Below are 18,153 nucleotides of genomic sequence, written 5' to 3' on the forward strand. Positions count from 1 at the left end.
AGCGGAAAAGAGAAGACTCCAGCAAAGCTCTGGCCGGCGTGGAGTGACCGAGAAAAGAGGGCCACACGCCAGCCACGAGGACGGGCCCTGCACCGCTGAGACCAGGCAAAAGGCATTTCAGGAAATGCAGCAGGGAAGAAGCGAGGGCCGGGATGTGGCGGATGGTGGCCCAGGCCTGCCCTGAGGACAGCCGAGGCCCCTTCCAGCCAGCCTGCCTGTCCTAGCCGGCTCAGGTGTCCATGGAAACTCAGGGCCGGGAGGAAGGATTAGTGGCCCGGCTGCCGAGCTCAGGCGTCCGAGCACTAAGCATGAGTGGCAGCCCCTGGTGGGGGCTATTGTGGCAGCTGCTCAGTGGACGCCCCGCTGGCCCGGCCCCTCTCGGCGCCCTGCAGCTCCCCGCTCATCGTCCTCCGGAGCCTTTCTTCTCCAGAGGCGGCGCTGGCCGGCCGTGCCAACGCCCGAGAGAGGCCTAGACAAAAGAGTCTGTCGGGGATGGCTTCTCCCGGGGCTGGTTGCTGTGGCAACCCTGCCCTCCAATCCCAGCTGCTGGATCCGATTAGCGCCAGCTCGGATGCCCTCTTCGCAAAGCGGTGCTGACGGCCTGCTGGGTGAGCCGTGAGAGGCGATTTCCCCCAAGAGGGCCTGGCGGAAGACCACCATGCCCCCCCAACCCCTGCGGCAGTTGGGACTTTCTGGGCCAGCTTCCCCAATGCAGCCTGGGCTTTTGTACCCCCCAAGTACCCTGCACCACTCCCCTCCTTCAAGGGGGCCCAACCTGGCCCAGAAGGTCAGATCCTCTGCAGTGGGGGGTGTTTAGTAGCCCCTTCAGAACCAGCCAGACGGGACAGTGGTCCAGCCGGACCAGTAAGGGTGGCTCAAGTGCCCCAGACCGGCTGATCCCTTTCCAAATTTTGAAATGAGGATTGGTGTCTAAGGACAGACGCCAAGCAATTGATCTTTGTTTATGCTGCACCAGGAAGTAGAAATCGAAGAAAAACACCAGTCAGGTCTTACAGACCTACTGTTAGAGGTTACTCATAAACGGAGATAACTTCCACACATTACCAGACTCAGGGATGTCTGCAAGGTGTGGTCAAAAATGTTAAAGACAGCTTTGGAGAGTGCAATCAAATCTCTGCCTGTTTTTATAACGGTTGCGCTCTCCTGGGTGTATCTTGACTTTTCTGACCTATGAGGCAGACTCCCTGAACTGACCCTATATATTCCTACAGTACTTAATCCGACCTTACGTAAGTCAAAGCACAGATATAAATTTTACATTTCTGTTATTTAATCTGAAACTACTACAACTCTACCGATTGTTTACAAGGGTTAAGCCCCATTCTGTGTAGAGGGGCTTCCACACAAATGCTCCCCAACTCCAAAAAAGAACCTTTGCAGGAATAGAAGCCTCACCTAGATACACAAGCCAGTTGAGAGATCAATCTATACCCAACAGTTACCTCTTGGAATTCAAAAACCTACTATCTCTTTCGGACCATCGGCCAGCCCCGTGGGCGACCACAGCCTGGTTCGGCCACTTCACTGATTGTAGTACAGCTAAGAGGGGCTGCTTGTTCCCCCGAAGGGAAATTTAGAGACCCGTGGCCATCAAGCTGCCAAAAACCAACGAAGCAGCAAGAACATGAAGGCAGGAGAAGAAGCAACGGATGGAAACTAACCAAGGAGAGAAGCAACCTAGAAGGAAGCAGAAATTTCCTGACAGTGAGAACAATTAATCAGCAGAACGGCTTGCCTCCAGAAGGTGTGGATGCTCCAACACTGAGTCCTTTGGGAAAGGGCGGTATATAAATGTAATAATAAATAAAATAAATAAACACTGGAAGTTTTCAAGAAGAGGATAACTATTGGTCTGACATGGCATAGGGTCTCCTGGCTGAGCAAAGGACTGGACTAGAAGACCTTCAAGGTCCCTTCCAACTCTGCTATTCTGCAATGAGATGTCTGTAAGAAGAACCATCTTGCCCCTGAAGATAATCCAGTTATTCTGCTCTCATCTCCAATGGCTCTTCCAGAAACCAAGCACCATGTGAGCCCTGCCTCTCTGCTTTTTTTAAATTTTCCCCTGCTATGTAAGGGTGTGGGTACAAGCCAAGCCTGCATTCAGTGGCTCTTTTAAAATTCCCTAGTCAACCGACCCAATCACCAGAGTTCCCCCATCACTGGAGCTCCCACTTGATAAGAGGAAGGGCTTTGTCCAGTTTGGCCTGGTATGCCAATCATGCTAGGCCAGAATCACCACCAGCCTGGGGCAGTCTTGGAGATGAGCCAGAAGCTGCAAATGATCCGGAATGTGGTGGTAGGTTACCGGTGGGTCGGTGGCATTGAGAACCAAGCGACCCACCCACCCCCACTCTCTACCTGGCTGAGCTCATATCATCTCTTAACCATTTGAATCCCAGGTGCAGTGGTGGGATTCAAATAGGTGAACAACCGGTTCTCTGTGCGGATGACACTTCTGGAAGTCCGTTCTGGGCCTGGGCAACAAAACATTAGCTACCGGTTCTGCCGAAGTGGTGCGAACCGGCTGAATCCCACCACTGCCCGAGTGGCTTCCTCCGAGGAGGCCGAGTCCTCTCAAGATGCCACCTTGAGCACACATATGGGGTGAGCCAGCGACGCCCAGCCAGGAAGCAGCTGATCTCCTCAGATAACAGCCAGCCTGTCCAGAGAAGGCACCCTCTGGGGAGGCTTGAACCGCCAGCCCGCCCGATTATTAGATGACATAATCATCCCAGGGAGGAGGGGGAGCGGGAGGGGGAGCGGGAGGGCCCCCCCCCACATCTCCTCTTTCCCAAATGATCCACCTCTCGGCGTCCTGCTGGAACCAGCGCTGAGCAGGAGATGCCCTTGAGCGTGTGGGACGGGCAGATCCAGGGTTTACAGACAGGAGGTATAAATAGCAGCTCCCCTTGGCGCACTTCCGTTCTGCCTTCAGACATCCTCTTCTGGAGGTGGACTCAGAGAGAAGCCTCACAGGGGGGGTTTATTTTTAAAATGCGCAAGAGGAACGGGGCTGCCTCCCTGGCAGCTCACGGAGGGCGTCTGCCTGCATCTGGGTTGGGGGCCAAGTGATCTGGGCCACATCTAGGGGTTTGAGGGCTGCAGAGATACGCAGAAGTTGCCTTCTAGTGGCTGTCCATAGTTTTGCAGATCAGGTCTGCTGGCTCTGCCAGAGAGGGGTTCCTAGGAGCTGCCCCCTCCCCTCCCCGGGGATCAGCTGTCCAAGAGACACGCACCATCATCCCAAAAGAGGTCTCTCCCCACCAGGGACCTGCATAGTTAACTGCAGATTGATTTCCATCAGCCTTTCCTTCACCTGATGCCCACCCCCGTACAGAACCCCAAGCTTGGAAGGAGCCTTAATGCCACTCCCAGGACAGGAAGCCAGGCTGGGGAGACTAGTGGGCATCTTCAAGGCATGAGCCAACCAGAAGCCCAGAGCAGGCCTGGACGTCCCACCTGAAAAACAAGAAGACTCGGCCAGGAAGCAGCAGAGAGATCAATCTATACCCAACAGTTATCTCTTGGAATTCAAAAACCTACTATCTCTTTCGGAGCATCGGCCAGTCCTGTGGGTGACCACAGCCTGGTTCGGCCACTTCACTGATTGTAGTACAGCTAAGAGGGGCTAAAATGGCCGACAAGGATCTTCTCCTCAGCAAGTGGGTGCCCCCGCCGAGGTCCCTTCCAGCTCTGTTCTATTCTGTTCTCTGTGAACCTGAGACGGCGGTTCCAGTCTGAAAGGAGGGGCATTTCTTGATGGGAAGAGTGGTCAAGCAGTGGGGCCCAGTGGGGCTCCCTTTGCTGGACGCTTTCAAACCGGGGTGGAAGGCCACCTGTGTTCCTGAACTGAGCGGGGTGGACTAGATGATCTCCTTACCAGCTCTTCTGAACTGTAACCCCATCAGCCAGGGACAGGTATACAAAGTCAAAACGCCACCTCCCACCACCCACGGCTCGGAGTAGCCCTCACTGACAGCGGGCGAAGCCAAGTGTCCGTGCTTGCACGACTGCAGACTGGATCACAATAATCCACGATACCTCTGCAAAATACGTCCCCGTATACAGAACACCAGCAGCCAGCCTAAAGCTCTCGCCCGGCCTTCTCTCTGACTTGTTTGCCTTCTTTTTCTTTTTTTTTAGAGGGCAGACCTTGGCTGATCTCGAAAAGCCGGACCTGCTGACTTTGAAAGGAGACCACCAGGAAATTTGAGAACTGAAGTTACATGGCGAAGTTTAAAAAAAAAAAGAAAAAAAAAGAATCCCAGAAGAACTGGCAATTGCAAAATGCTTTGTCACGGTTGCCAAGAAAACTCCATGGATATGTTCACGCTGTCAGTCAGAGTCGGATTCATCTCAAAGGAGATTTCACAATGGCAGCTTTTTAAAAAAATCCCTAAAGCGGAAGGTACGGGAGGGGATGCCCAGCGGAAAGGAACAGAAAGTCCGCTCATTTGGCCAGAGTCCCTCTCTGTGCTTAATGAGGGGGGGGAGACCCTTTCTTCCAGGAGGAGGGAGGCCAGCAACAAAGGCCCTTTATAGGTCTGACCTTCAGCGCAGGCCAGGCTCTCCTCGCTGGACCAGCTGCCGAGGCGAGGCTCAAGAGGAGGGCCACCTGCTCGCCGGCTATCCTGCAATCAGCCAGCTCCAGGTCTTGCCACTGGACAGCCTCCAGGGCCCGAGTTGGGCAGGCAACAACGGGATCCCCCCCTCAGCTGACCAAGCAGGGGGGCAGCTACCCCCGAATTACTGGCTGGAGTTGGCAGCCGGCCCCCCCAGGCGGTCAGTCGGGAGGGCGAGGCGGAGCACGGTCAGAGGGCTGCCGGCGTGGGAGAGGGGGAACATCTGCTCCCGGGCTTGCTGTACTACCTTGACCGACAATTGGGAACAGAATATCTGTTGCTAAGCAAGGCAGTTATTACGTGGACCGTGCCTGATTTTATGACCCTTTTTTTGTTAAGTGAATCACTGCAGCTGTTAAGCGGATCAGGTGGTCGTTAAGCAAATCCAGCTTCCCCCACTACTGACTGCTTGTTGGAAGCCAGATGGAAAAGTGCAAAAGGTGATCAGGCCACGCTGGTAGAGTAGCTGGAATGCGTGTGTGTGTGCGTGTGTCTGTGTTAGCCTCAAGGCTGGAGGAGGCAGATATCTAAAGATGGTCTGAAGATTTGTGGCTTCCTAACTCCTTGTGCATCACTCAGGACTAGAAACAATTGGTGGGAAAAGGCTGAACGAGTTCCTGAACTTTCTGGCAGCAACAAACCTGGAATCTTCTAGGGCAGGGGTCCCCAATGCCCCCGCTCCGTGGACTGCTACCGGGCCACGGCATGACAGCAACCGGTCTGCACAAACAAGCAAAGCCCCATCCGTGGGATGCAGGCAACACACAAAACCACACACACCCCGGTCTGCGGAAAAACCTCTCTCCACGGAACCGGCCCCTGGTGCCCCAAAGGTTGGGGGGCTCTGGTCTAGGGGGAAAGGAGAAATATACGCAGACTGCTTTTTTTTTCTTCACTAAACGCATTTATACATTAATTCGACAGGACTGTTATAATTTGGAGATATGCAGATAAGACAGCTGCTAAATATGGGTACTGCAATCTACATTGTGATATTCAAAGCTACAAACAAAAAATTAGCACAACAGTGGAGGGGAAGGATGAAAAAAGAAAAAAAAGAACAACAACAACTGAGATGTATTTTTTTTCCTAAATCTAAATCTAACTATACACATAATGAGAACTGATCTACAAAAGTATTTGGGCGCACTACGTGAATAGAGCGAAGAGGGGATGAGGCTGGTTTTGTGATTCCTGAGTTGGAAGACAGAAAGAGGGGAGCTACACACTGTACTTGTACCTTTGATCTATGGGGTGCTGGGACACGAAAGTGCCCCTTCAATGCCAACTACTGATCATAGGGCATCCACGGCCACAGAAGGAGGAGCTCTGAGGAAGCAATGTCACAGAAGAGTATTTAGCCCCTGGATCGCCGGTCTCCTGCACTGCAAGGGAGAGACTGCTTTGGCCAAGAAGAAGGTGGGGCACAAGCAGCATTCAAGAGAGGTTCCTTCCAGGAAGGCCTTTCAGGGGACAGGAGAAACTGAAGGCGCCAGACCCACCCACCCCCCTGTGCAAGATCATCCCCATCAGCAACTGCCCGGGGCCAAGAAGGCTTCCTGCTCCACTGACCTTCCCAGTGAGGTGTTTGAATGGACCAGGACCACCACGGAGAAGAAGACCTCCGCCCTTGGCCACTAGCTGGCCCTTCCCTCCTTTCCAAATGCAGATCTTGACCTGCATCCTTAGTCTACTGAGCATCTATAGACCAAGCCACAATGGTCCTCATACAACACTAAGCTAGAAATCACGATTTATTTAGCACAATGGCTGGGGGGGGGGGAAGCAGAACTGAATGCTTTGTGCAACACCTGAATATGGGCAAAAATTTCATTTGCCCTCATTTTGGGGGCACTGTTAAGTCTTCCTTGTTTGGCAGGAGGAGACCAAAAAATATCCCAGTCTTGATTCACACCCACAGATGTAGAAAATGCAGCATGGGAAAGGAAACAAAGAGGGGGGGGGGAAACTCCGAAAAAGCAGCTCTGAGAACTTTCCCTATCTTTCACATAGGGCACAAAGATCTTTGCAACTCTTACTTGAAAGTACTTTATTTCCAGACTTCCAAATATTGAAGATTATAAGAGCCTTGGTGGAGCAGTGGGCTAATGCCTCCTTAAGGAACACCAGCTGCCTGCAATTAGTGCAGGTTTGAGTCCCACCAGGCTCAAGGTTGACTCAGCCTTCCATCCTTCCCAGGTAGGTAAAATGAGGACCCAGATTGTTGGGGGCAATTAAGCTGACTTGGGGTGTGTGTGAAAGCCCTAATAAGCAGGCATATACATAGAATGAAGGCTACTGCTAAGCTTGTAAGCCGCCCTGAGTCTTCGGAGAAGGGCGGGATATAAATGGGATTAAAAAAAATAAAATAAAATAAAATAAAAATAAGCTGGATGGGGGGGAGACCACCTGGGGAAGGAAGGGATCCACCATCCTGACTCTTTCTCGCCCTCACTCCTACAATAAAAAACCCATCAGACAATTCCAGCCTCACGCTTTTGCCTTTCTCTCTTTCAGCAGCTCAGGCCTCCCTCTTTAACCCAGCAAGGGAGGACGGGACTTGCAATTCGCACTTACGTAAGAAGCCTGCCTTGCTAATCCTGGTTGGGATGGGCAAACGGTGGCTTCCTCTCTCTGTGTGTGCTAGAGAACTGGAAGTGTCGGGATAGAGTGACATTTTGAATAGATTTAAGTCCAGATGGAGCACACGGACCTCGGAGGGCAGATACAACCCATCGGAAAGCCTCAGCCTTGGGGGAAGCTGATCCGGTTGGGGGTGGAACAAGCCAAGCCCCACGTCTTGTTGCTGAAAGCAAGTGCTGATCCACCTGAAAGCCCATCCAGGCCGATCTCCCCTTTCAGAAAAAGAGAAGCTGGCTACTAAGTACCTCATCAAGCAAAGAGCATTGCAAGTGGTGGCCCACCACAGCGTCTGAAAATGCAGCTGCTACCTGGAATTGCTTGCTGGACCATGCACGATGCGAAGAATAAGGGCTCAACTTGCTAAAGCACATTGATTTGTGCTTTAGATTGTAAGCCGCCCTGAGTCTTCGGAGAAGGGCGGGATATAAATGGGATTTTTTTTAAAAAAAAAAACAACCTTCAAAGCAGGACTCCAGGAGGAACAATCTACCTCTCAGACATTTTTGGAGACGCTTCTTTAAAAGCCTGAGTGTTTGAACTGAGGCGGGCTGTCAATAGGTAAATGGTTCCCCCTGAAAGGCTTCGTAATAGTTTTGGCCCCAAAGACCTTGACTGACTCTGTTTCTAAACTTTTAAAAATGGCTTTAATGCCGCAATTTTAATCCGTAGCTTTATCCTTGCGAGCAGTTCCTTTTCATTATTGCCTTGCTTTTATAGTACATTATTGCAAATGTCCACATACTGAAGGGCGCTGCTTTCATTTTATCCATCCTTTTAAAAATAAAGCAATGGATAAAATAAAATGCCAAGAACGCAAAATGTTCAAAGCCTCCAACAATGTATGGAGTAGGAGCAATGAAAACTGAAATTGAAACCCTTGAAATCTCCTGGAGTTACCAGGTGATCTTGCAGGATTCAGAAAGAAAGGGGAGCAGAGGACCCCCCCCCACCATCAGGCAGAAAAGTATAGGCATCATGAAAGGGGGGCATAAAGGGAGGGCAGGGGGGGAGAACAAGACCAATGACAGACTTCAGTTTCCCAGGAAATAATCTTGCACAGGCCAAGAACCTGTTAGGGTGGACAACCTTTGGCTGTGTGACACACACATAACTCCCAGGACCCCTTTTGAGGGCTTTAAGCATCCCAGAGCTGGCAGGCCTTTTCGGACTTTTAGGCATGACCCCTTAAAACTACCCAACTCCTTCAAGAAATCCCCAAATTGTTCGCTCTGGCTGTCCAGCAATGCCATGGCATTGCCGGCAGAAGTGTTGGCCTGCGCAAGAATGCTGACTGCTAGCAATGCACCATTTGGTCTTTCCAGCCAGGATCCCCAAAGTTTTGTGCCAGGCTGCAGAGTTTGGAATGAGCAGAGAGGAGGGAAAAAATGGGAATTTTGGTAGTTGAAGTTTGTCCTATCTAAAGGGCTTCAATTGGGCATAAGCTGTGGGTGCCCTGAAATCAGGAAACCACAGCTGAGGTGCAAAAATCTGGATGGCCATTAGATTCCTATAGTGCAAATGTGGCAGATCTTCCAAAACCTCTCTCAGGAAAAGCACATGATTGACAGGAGGCCTTTCAAAGCGTCCTCAAAGGTTGGAGCCGCCAAACTTTCAGGTGGCAACAAACACTAGTTATGACTTTTAGAACAATCTGTGGTTGCCACCAGAGTAATTACAGGCTGCAGCGCTTATACTCCTGGGCGTGAGACAGGAGGAAACACACCCTACTCCTGTGTTATCCTTGTCAAGCTCTGCCAAACAAAGCAGAGCAGCATCCAGGACAGGGGGAAGGAATGCTGGTTAATTCATAGCACAACTTTTGATCAGCCCCTGCCCCGCTCAACTCCTAATTATATTTTGCAGTGAATTGCACTAGGTGCTGAAGTTGTAATCAAGGGTATCGTGGGAGGAGTGGGTTGAATCTAAAGGTGGCTGCCATCTCTATACTTTAGACACCCCAGAGAGCCCCTGGATATAATGGTGACTTTATACTAGCTTCTGTGGGTATAATGAAATAGGTCAATTTCTAATAGATGATGTTTTAGAATTTAGGACTTTTAGGATTTGTGTTCTTCTTTGGGCGTCTTCACCAAAGAAACCTCGGAACTGTACTCTGACAGGGATGCTGAGCCCTAGCAGGCACTCCCAACCTCTGACTAACACCTGGAGGAAATAGGGTGAGTCTTGGAACACTTAATAATTGGAGAGTTCGTTCCTACACGGACCCTAAGTGCTTACCTTCCCAAACTGCTCGAAGTATTGTTTTACATCTTCCACGGTGGTGTTCACAGACAAGCCGCCTACAAATATTTTCTTAGTCCGTGTTACCATCTAGAAAACAGAAGAAAAAAGAGGCTGCGGTGCAAGATTCATAGTTTTTCACACACACACACACACACACACACACACACACACACACACACACAAAGAAAAGCTTTTGCAAGAAAAGGTCCCACGGCAGGCTGAGCTGGAAAGAAAGCTAGCCGCTTCTGGATGGCCAGAGCAGGCATCTGTTCTGCAGAGATCCCAAGCCGAAGATGTCCCCTTTCTGCCCCCAAATGTCAAAATCTAGAGTGAAGAATTTGTGCTGCAGCATAAATGCTCCCACACTGGGCATCTTGCCTATAAACAGCCTGGATCGCAATTACAAAACACAAGAACCGACCAGCCACAGCTTCTTCTGCCCCGAGAAGATCGGCAACATCTTGTGAACATCACAAACTGGCAGTGTCTCAGAGGGTAGGCCCAGCAAGGTCATTTCTGACGTTGGGCTTTTGAGGGACACCCCCCTTCCCTCCCTCCTGCTTCTCTTCATTCGTGCCCCAGAAGGCTTTTTAGGAAGACCCCAACAGGGGCCAAGTCCCCGCTATTATGGGCATGCTCTGCCAGGACAGAGGAGGTCTTCCCATTAAATAAACCGTGCAGAGTTGTGGGATTTGTGTGCTTTTCAGCATCACCAGTGAACAGGAATTTTGGGCCAACCACCCCCTGCCAAGTCATTTCCCCAATTTCAGTTTTCACGGATTGCGCTTTTGCTGTTTGTAATGTGGCATGGATTTATTTGCTACTGCATTACATTCTGTATGGCTGTAATTTTTGGGTTGTGTATATATTTTACAGAACTGGATTTATTACAGGATACTTGGCTTCCACTTTAATGGAAAGCAATCGAACATGTTAAGAGACAGCGGGGGGAGAATAAGAGAGATGGTAAGGTAAGGTAAAGGTAAAGGTTGCCCCGCACATGCGTGCTAGTCGTTTCCGACTCTCGGGGCCGGTGCTCATCTCCGTTTCAAAGCCAAAGAGCCAGCGCTTGTCCAAGGACGTCTCTGTGGTTATGTGGCCGGCATGACTAGACGCCAAAGGTGCACGGAACGCTGTTACCTTCCCACCGTGGTGGTCCCTATTTTTCTACTTGCATTTTTACGTGCTTTCGAACTGCTGGGTTGGCAGAAGCTGGGACGAGTAACAGGTGCTCGCTCTGCTACGCGGCACTCGGGATTTGACCCGCCAAACTGCCGACCTTCTGATTGACAAGCTCAGCGTCCTAACCCACTGAGCCACCGCGTCCCAAGAGAGATGGTTCAACATGCCAAAATGCCTTTTAGAAGAGACCATGGGAGGACACCCAATTTCCAGCTCCAGAGCACCTTAATTGTGAAGGACCCCAGGGAGGTCTTGGAACCCCCTTCCCCTTGGCCTGACGCCTTCGCTTTGCAAGAAAAATCTGCTTCCAATGACTCAATGGAGCACAGAGTTAATCCACTGCAATTCTCAGTCTTGAAAGCCGTTTCCACCCCCCCAAGCAAAATACCTTCTGTCACCAAACTGCTTAATGGAATTAACCCAGTTCCAGCCCTGAGCCGCAGAGCTGTTCCTTGGGCTACCTGATCCGCTCGGCCACCTGCCCAGAGCACCCTCGGCACTACGAGCACAGCAGCCTCTCGGGCATCTGGGGACGGGGGTGTTATCAGAAGAGCTCAGCAGAGAATCCTTCTTGGAAAGGAGAGCATCCAAACTCAATGCTTCCCAGGTGACCCTCTGCACGCAGACCCCACCGTTTTCCTTTCTCAATGTTAGATGGTGAACCTCTGGGACAGAGGAATGTGGCCTTCGTGGCTAGAAACAGTTTGGTCGCTGTGGGTATGTTTTTGGTGCCACCCGGTTGCCTGGTTCCATCCAGCTTTTTTGCCTTTTTCAATAATTATTCTTAATCTCGTGGCACACCTTGGGAAGCCCACAAGCATGTATGTAACAGGCAGTCAAGCTACTACTCTGAAATAGCATTGTGGTCTCCTAGCTAATCTAATAATGTCAGATGCTAATATTATTATTATTTTAATTTAAAACAAAAGGTTGCGGGCAAAGCAAATCTTGCTGCTGGCAGCTGGGGGTGAGGGCTAAGTGAAGCCTGCAACCCCTGCAGAGGTTGGTTCACCAAACCAGGGTTAGATTTTAAGGACTGTGGCAAGTAGCTCTGTTTTCCCAGGAGCTCCTTGCTCCCTTTTGTGAAAGACAGTTTGGTGTAGTGGTTATGGAGCCAGGTGGGCTCTCTCTCAGTCCAACCTACTGATCGGTTGCTTATTGTGGGGCAAGCAGGAGACGGGAGCTTTATTTACAGCACCCTGAGTCATATAAAATAAAAGTAGGGTACAAACCTCATAAGGAAGAAATAAAGTCCCACACTCATATTAACGGTATGTGGGAATGACCGTGAGAGACACAGGAAGAGCTGCAGACTAAACATTCGTGCAAAAAGTTCTCTCGTTTCACGAAAGGAAAAGGGGCGTGGGAAGCGTTTCATAAGGGACCCTCCCTAGCTTCTAGAGAGTAAAAGGAAAAGAGCGGAGAGATACTTTCAGACTTGCAAGATTCTGTTCATTTAACACAACAATAAAGATAGAATTTCTTCTGTGCTTCTTGTCTGCACGGCCTTGAAGAGCTAATGTTAGCCCACCCTCCAAACCAAAAAGAGATGAAAAAATTGGCCCTGTCCCTTTTGTGATGTACCAGCATCCCTGGGTGGGTCCCCCATAATGCTGGAATGATGAGACTGAACTGCGGCCTCTGGCCCTGCAAACGTCTGCCCAAAATGTGCTGGTCCCAAAGGTGGCCACAGCTGAAGGCTACCTGTATTAAGACCACCATTTCGTGAGCTGTGGTAGTGCAGTGGTTAGAATGCAGTATACTGATCCTGACCGGCTCAAGGTTGACTCGGCCTTCTATCCTTCCGAGGTCCGTAAAATGAGGATCCAGATTGTTGGGGGCCACAGGCTGACTCTGTAAACTGCTTAGAGAGGGTTGTAAAGGACTGTGAAGTGGTATATAAGTCTAAGTGCTAGTGCTAATGTTATTGGTCCATCCTTCCTTCCTTCCTTCCTTCCTTCCTTCCTTCCTTCCTTCCTTCCTTCCTTCATTCCAGCAGTGGTTAGAATGCAGTATTGCAGGCTAACTCACTGCTCACTGCCAGCAGTTCGATCCTAACTGGCTCAAGGTTGACTCAGCCTTCCATCCTTCTGAGGTCGATAAAATGAGGACCCAGATTGTTGGGAGCAACAGGCTGACTCTGTAAAACCACTTAGAGAAGGCTGTAAAGCACTATGGAGCAGTATATGTCTAAGTGGTATTGCTCTTTCTTTCTTCCTTCCTTCCTTCCTTCCTTCCTTCCTTCCTTCCTTCCTTCCTCCCACAGCCTGCAGTTCAATTCTTACCAGCTCAAGGTTGACTCAGCCTTCCATCCTTCCGAGGTCGTTAAAAAAAGAACCCAGATTGTTGGGGGCAAAATGCCGACTCTGTTAACCACTTAAGAGGGCTGTAAAGCACTGTGAAGTGGTATATAAGTCTAAGGGCTATTGATACTGCCCTTCCCTTCCCCCCTTCCTTCCTTCCTTCCTTCCTTCCTTCCTTCCTTCCTTCCTTCCTTCCTTCCTTCCTTCCTTCCTTCCTATTCTGTATTGCAGGATAATTCTGCCCAATGCCAGGAGTTCGAAGCAGTATGTAGGTCTTAAATGCTAAGGGCTAGTGCTCTAATTGTCAGCCAGCATCACAACTTAGAATAGGCTGGTGCAGCTCCTTGACACTCCGATGGTTCAATCCACTCAAGGTGGTGTTCTACACAAAATGCACAAACCCAGTAACTGTGGCTTGCAAAACATTGCTGATGGTTTTCTGAATCGTAACCATCCATTGGGGACTCAAAAATCAATGGAAGAGCAAAGCTCAAAATGAAGATACAAGCTACCAGACCACAACTGAGCCACACATGTCTGTTCAAGTGGAGAGCAGCAACTATCTACAGTATGGATTCTCTCTAATGCAGCCACCAGCCAGAATTTCCTTCAAATTTTGTCATTTTAATTTATGCTGCCAAGGAACTCTTATAACTTAGGTTTTCTATTGAGCGGCTCTGTTTTACATTTACTTTTAGCTTGCTTTTTGTCACTGTTTTGTTTTACTTTTGTTCTGAAGACCAATATACTAGTGTCTCTTTAAAACAGAAATATAACAATTACATTAATAAAATGTACCCTACCTTAGGCTGTGCTCTGCGAGGGAAGGCAACCTTTGGGTCAATCTGAAAGAGAAACATGGTGTTTTTTTAAAAAATCAGGTTGGTGTATTTGCAGTTTCTACTGGGGACCAAAAACTCTCCAGCATCTTATGCAGAAAAATAACACGGCAGCATAAAAGAACATGCACGACAAAAGAATATGACAACTTGCTGGGTTTAACAATTAAAAGTTGGGGTGCAGTCTGCAGTTTCCCTTAGATTCCTTGCACGGAAGTAGAACTTGGCAGGATTTCCTGGTAGATGTAACTATTCAAAAGAATCTTGGAAATTACAGAGGGGGCCAGAAAACAAAAGAATGAATGAAATTTAAATAGAAACCAATGAAGAAGCCTTCATTTAGGAATTAAAAAATCAAATTCACAGGTGAGTCAAGGATTTTGAACCCTAATTGATCACCACCATTTAGCAGATCAGCCTGGCAGCCAAACTGGCAAATTTGGAAGTGTGGAATTTGAAATATGGAAAGTAATAATTCCATTACAACCAAAAATCCGATCATAAGTCGATGGTCATAAGTCGAAGCAGCTACACGACCAGAAGTAATTTTAGGGCCTTATTTGCAGCAGTCATTATGTGAACCATTCATCTGAATGGACGTTTACTGCCTAAAACCAGCAAAAAAAAAAGTGACCGTAAATTGCAAGGGGCTGTGGCCAATCATTTACAGCGGCTGGGGGTGCTTTGGGGGCTATAAAGCACCTGCCCTGTGGCCATCACAACTCTGAATAGTTGTTAAGCAACCGGCTGTAAGTCAGGGACACCTGGTCAGACATCCCTCAGGTACCGGGGTGGGGTGGGGGGCTCTCCCAAAATGTGAAAAGGCTTCACAGAGCAAAAACTCAAGGCCGGTTCTGGAGCAGAGACCGTGGAATATAGCAGGTTTAAGTTAGCAAGAGGCAGGTTGCAGCTGGAGAGGGGGGACAAGGGCAGGAAAACTTTCTCCTTCCAGAACCAGCCATTTGACAGCCAAGTCAGCCTCAGGGGGGGTCCCTGTACCCCTCCCTGCATCCTGTTATGGCTGTAATGGCCCAGCTCTTACATCAGCCACAGCGCAAGACTCCTCTCTGGCTGAAATGTCTCCCATTTCTCACCTAGGCTCCCTTCTCAGGTGAGCTCTTTGAAAGACAAAATGGCCAGAGAGAAGTCTGGAGCTGTGGCTGATGTAAGAGCTGGGCCAGTACAGCCATAACAGGCTGCAGGTAGGGGTACAGGGAGCCCCCCCACCCCCAGCATGAAGAGGAGGAGCGTTTGGCACAGAGGGAGGAGCCCTCCCTGCCAAGCGGGGAAAGTCGAGGCCTGGAAGAGCTGCCCTCTGCTGTGCCAGCTTGGGCTGGCTCCACCTTTCCCAAGACCTGCCAGGCGCCCAGAAGATTCCTTGGCCTCACCTCCTTCGGATATGGGAGGCTCCATCCACGCACCAGGGTTAATAACACACCAACTGGGCCAAATTCCCCATCAAATGTGCATCCAGTTAGGTGGATGTTTTCTCTGAGGCAGGAGAATCGCCGCCGCCCCCCGCCAGTTTCTCTGCCCACCTCCCTGGTCACAGCATCTTCACTGAGAAAGGAATGGGCAGCAGGGCGAGGGGGGCATGGACACACAGATGCAATGATACTGTAGCAACAAAAACCAGGGCTTAAGAATTTGCTTGGTGTGACACAGGCATTCATGGGCCAAAACCATGGAATTCTTTTGGACCAGGAGAATCATCTAGTCGCTCCCTCTGTCGTGGGGAGCAAAACCACCTAAGCCATCCCCCCAGCCTCCCCTTGGACCCCTCCCAAGGACACTGTGTTGGTTAAGGATGCTGCAGAGATCCCCACTCAGACTCTCCCCTGGGTGGAAGGGAAGGCTGCGGACCCCTGGAGAGAGGACTATAGCCTCCAAGACTGGATATTCACACCCACAGTCAAGTCCTTGGCCACTAAACGCCTCCTTCCACCCTTAAAGGATTCCCTTCCTTTGGAAAACATTTCAAATGCAGGTTTGGAAAATTTGAAAATGCAAGAAGTTGGACTAGAAGACCTCCAAGGCTTCTTGCAGTCTTATTACTCTATGTCACAGGGGTAGGCAACCTTGGCTCTCTTAGGACTCGTGGACTTCAACTCCCAGAATTCCTAAGCCAGCCACGCTGAGGGGAAAGGGAGAGGTTTCCAAGCTGAGCCATGCTGGCTCAGGAATTCTGGGAGTTGAAGTCCACGAGTCATAAAAGAGCCAAGGTGGCCTACCCCTGCCCTATGTCCTCTTTCCATGAGGATGGTGAAGGTCCATGCATTCACGTCATACAAGCCACAGTGAAGAAATTCCTTCTGGTTTACTGAGAGGGCACCACACCAGCACCTCCCTCACTTCATCGACTTTCCATCCCAGGAAAGCAGAGGCTGTCCTCTGCAGGGAAGAGAACCAGCAAAGGCCAGGCTTTTGAAGGCCTTTCCAGCTTGTATGCAACACTGCAAGGACACATCCTGCCTGCTTTTGTCATTCTTGTTCCTTTCACTGATGTGCTGTCCTTCTCCTTTCTTTCCATTTATTGTGGGCCTCCAACTGCCTCAGCTGCCCCCAAGCTGGACCATGCCTTCTTCTCAAATTCCCTCCCCCCAAAAGACGGGGGAAAAAATTTATCTCTGCCTTCACTCTTCTTCACAATCTATCTTGATATCTGGCATTTTGCACTACACTACACTGAATGGCTTTACTGTATTTATTCTATTGAATTCAAAATTTATTTTGTACATTAATTTCCATCGTATCAAACAGGGCACTGAATGAAATGGAACCTTCGGAGGAAATGTAAAGAAAGGCAAAGACTTCAATCGTGAGCGAATTTCACTGAATGCAGCTGGGATTCTTAACTCCAGATAGGCATCCACGTCAATAAACTCAGTTAAATCAGACTTCTCAAAGGTGGGATTCTCTGGACTACAATTGCTACGGCCCATAGCATCTCCCCACACTCACTGATGGGAACCGTTGTCTTGGTCTGGATAGGCCACAGTCCTGCTGCCATTTTGTTCATTTTTGCCAACTGAATTCAAAGACACTGCCTTCCCTAACAATGTGGATTTTTAAAAAACTTGAAATCAACAGAATTTCTTGAACCAAAAGTTTTTCTGTGCTAGCATACTTATTCAATTTATGATCCAGGCAGCATGGACCCGAGGAAGGATGATTTTATAAGCTGGATAAGCACCTCCCAGAGTACCGAAAACATTTGAGCTGATTTAGGGGAAAACACAAAAAAGTACATTCAAACAGACCAATCTTGCTTAAGGTTCCCTGGCCAAGAGGTTTTGGGAATGCTGTCTACGGGCAGAAGAGCTAAAATCATGCAAAATCATAATAACATCCTTGAAATTAAGAGGCAGTAGAGATGATCCTTCGCAGCTCCATTGACCCTATACTTCCTACCATCAACATTAACAACTACAAGAGCTGTGTCTATTTATATACCTAGTTTAATGAAAAGAAGAATTAGGGGTGACATGATAGTGTTCCAATATTTGAGAGGCTGACACAAAGAAGGGGTCAAGCTATTCTCCAAAGGCCCTGAAGGCAGGACAAGAAGCAACGGATGGAAACTAATCAAGAGAAGCAACTAGGAATTAAGGATAAATTTTCTGACAGAACAATTAATCAGTGGAACAGCTTGTGGGTGCTCCGTCGCTGGAGATTTTTAAGAGATTGGGCAGCCATTGGTCTGAAATGGCATAGGGTTTCCGGCTTGAGCAGCGAGTTGGACTAGAAGACCTCCAAGGTCCCTTCCAACTCTGATATTCTGTTAACTACCACCTTTTTTACCCAAATTGGGTCAGTTTCACTCAAACCAGCTTCATTGGAAGGAAAATGCAAACAAGCCACAACAAAGCACATGGTATAGCATAATGAAGGTTTCCAGTCATGGTTAGTTGTGGAGTCTTTGGTGCTCTCTGAGCTTGGTTGTTTTCTGGAAGGTGTTTCATGACCCAACTAGGCAACATCTTCAGTGCTAGGGGAGGACTTTGCTCTCTTTATATATAATAGCTTGCCCTCTCAGTGTCGGTGGAAGCGTGGTTTTCTTCTATGTAGTTCCTCGATTAGTTTATTATTGTTTGACTGTTTGTCCAAGTCGGAAATTCCTTGATTGGGATATTGTTTACTGCTTGGTTGTTGGTACTATATTAACCCTGGTGCTAATTTCTACTTATCTGGGTGTTGATTACTTCGTAAAGGAGGTGTTTTGGTCTTTTTGTTTCCTTCTCAGCTTTTTGATTGTCTCTTTTGAATGATGTGTAAATGTTATTTATCTCTATCTGC

At 49.1% G+C, this 18,153-nt stretch overlaps 1 protein-coding gene across 5 annotated transcripts in view; it reads right to left on the reverse strand.

Moving 5' to 3' along the window:
• The window catches only part of MSI1 (musashi RNA binding protein 1), a 62,006-nt gene that overhangs the window by 29,014 nt on the left and 14,839 nt on the right, over positions 1 to 18,153 (reverse strand). For all 5 annotated transcript variants that reach the window (XM_083373289.1, XM_083373287.1, XM_083373286.1 and 2 more), the window contains exons 5-6: positions 13,822 to 13,863; positions 9,528 to 9,620 (exon numbers count right to left, since the gene is read on the reverse strand). In XM_083373289.1, coding sequence (XP_083229415.1) covers positions 9,528 to 9,620; positions 13,822 to 13,863 — 135 coding nt within the window. The remainder of the gene's footprint in view (positions 1 to 9,527; positions 9,621 to 13,821; positions 13,864 to 18,153) is intronic.

This window comes from Vipera ursinii (assembly GCF_947247035.1).
Source record: "Vipera ursinii genome assembly, chromosome: 14".
Classification (NCBI taxonomy): domain Eukaryota; kingdom Metazoa; phylum Chordata; class Lepidosauria; order Squamata; family Viperidae; genus Vipera; species Vipera ursinii.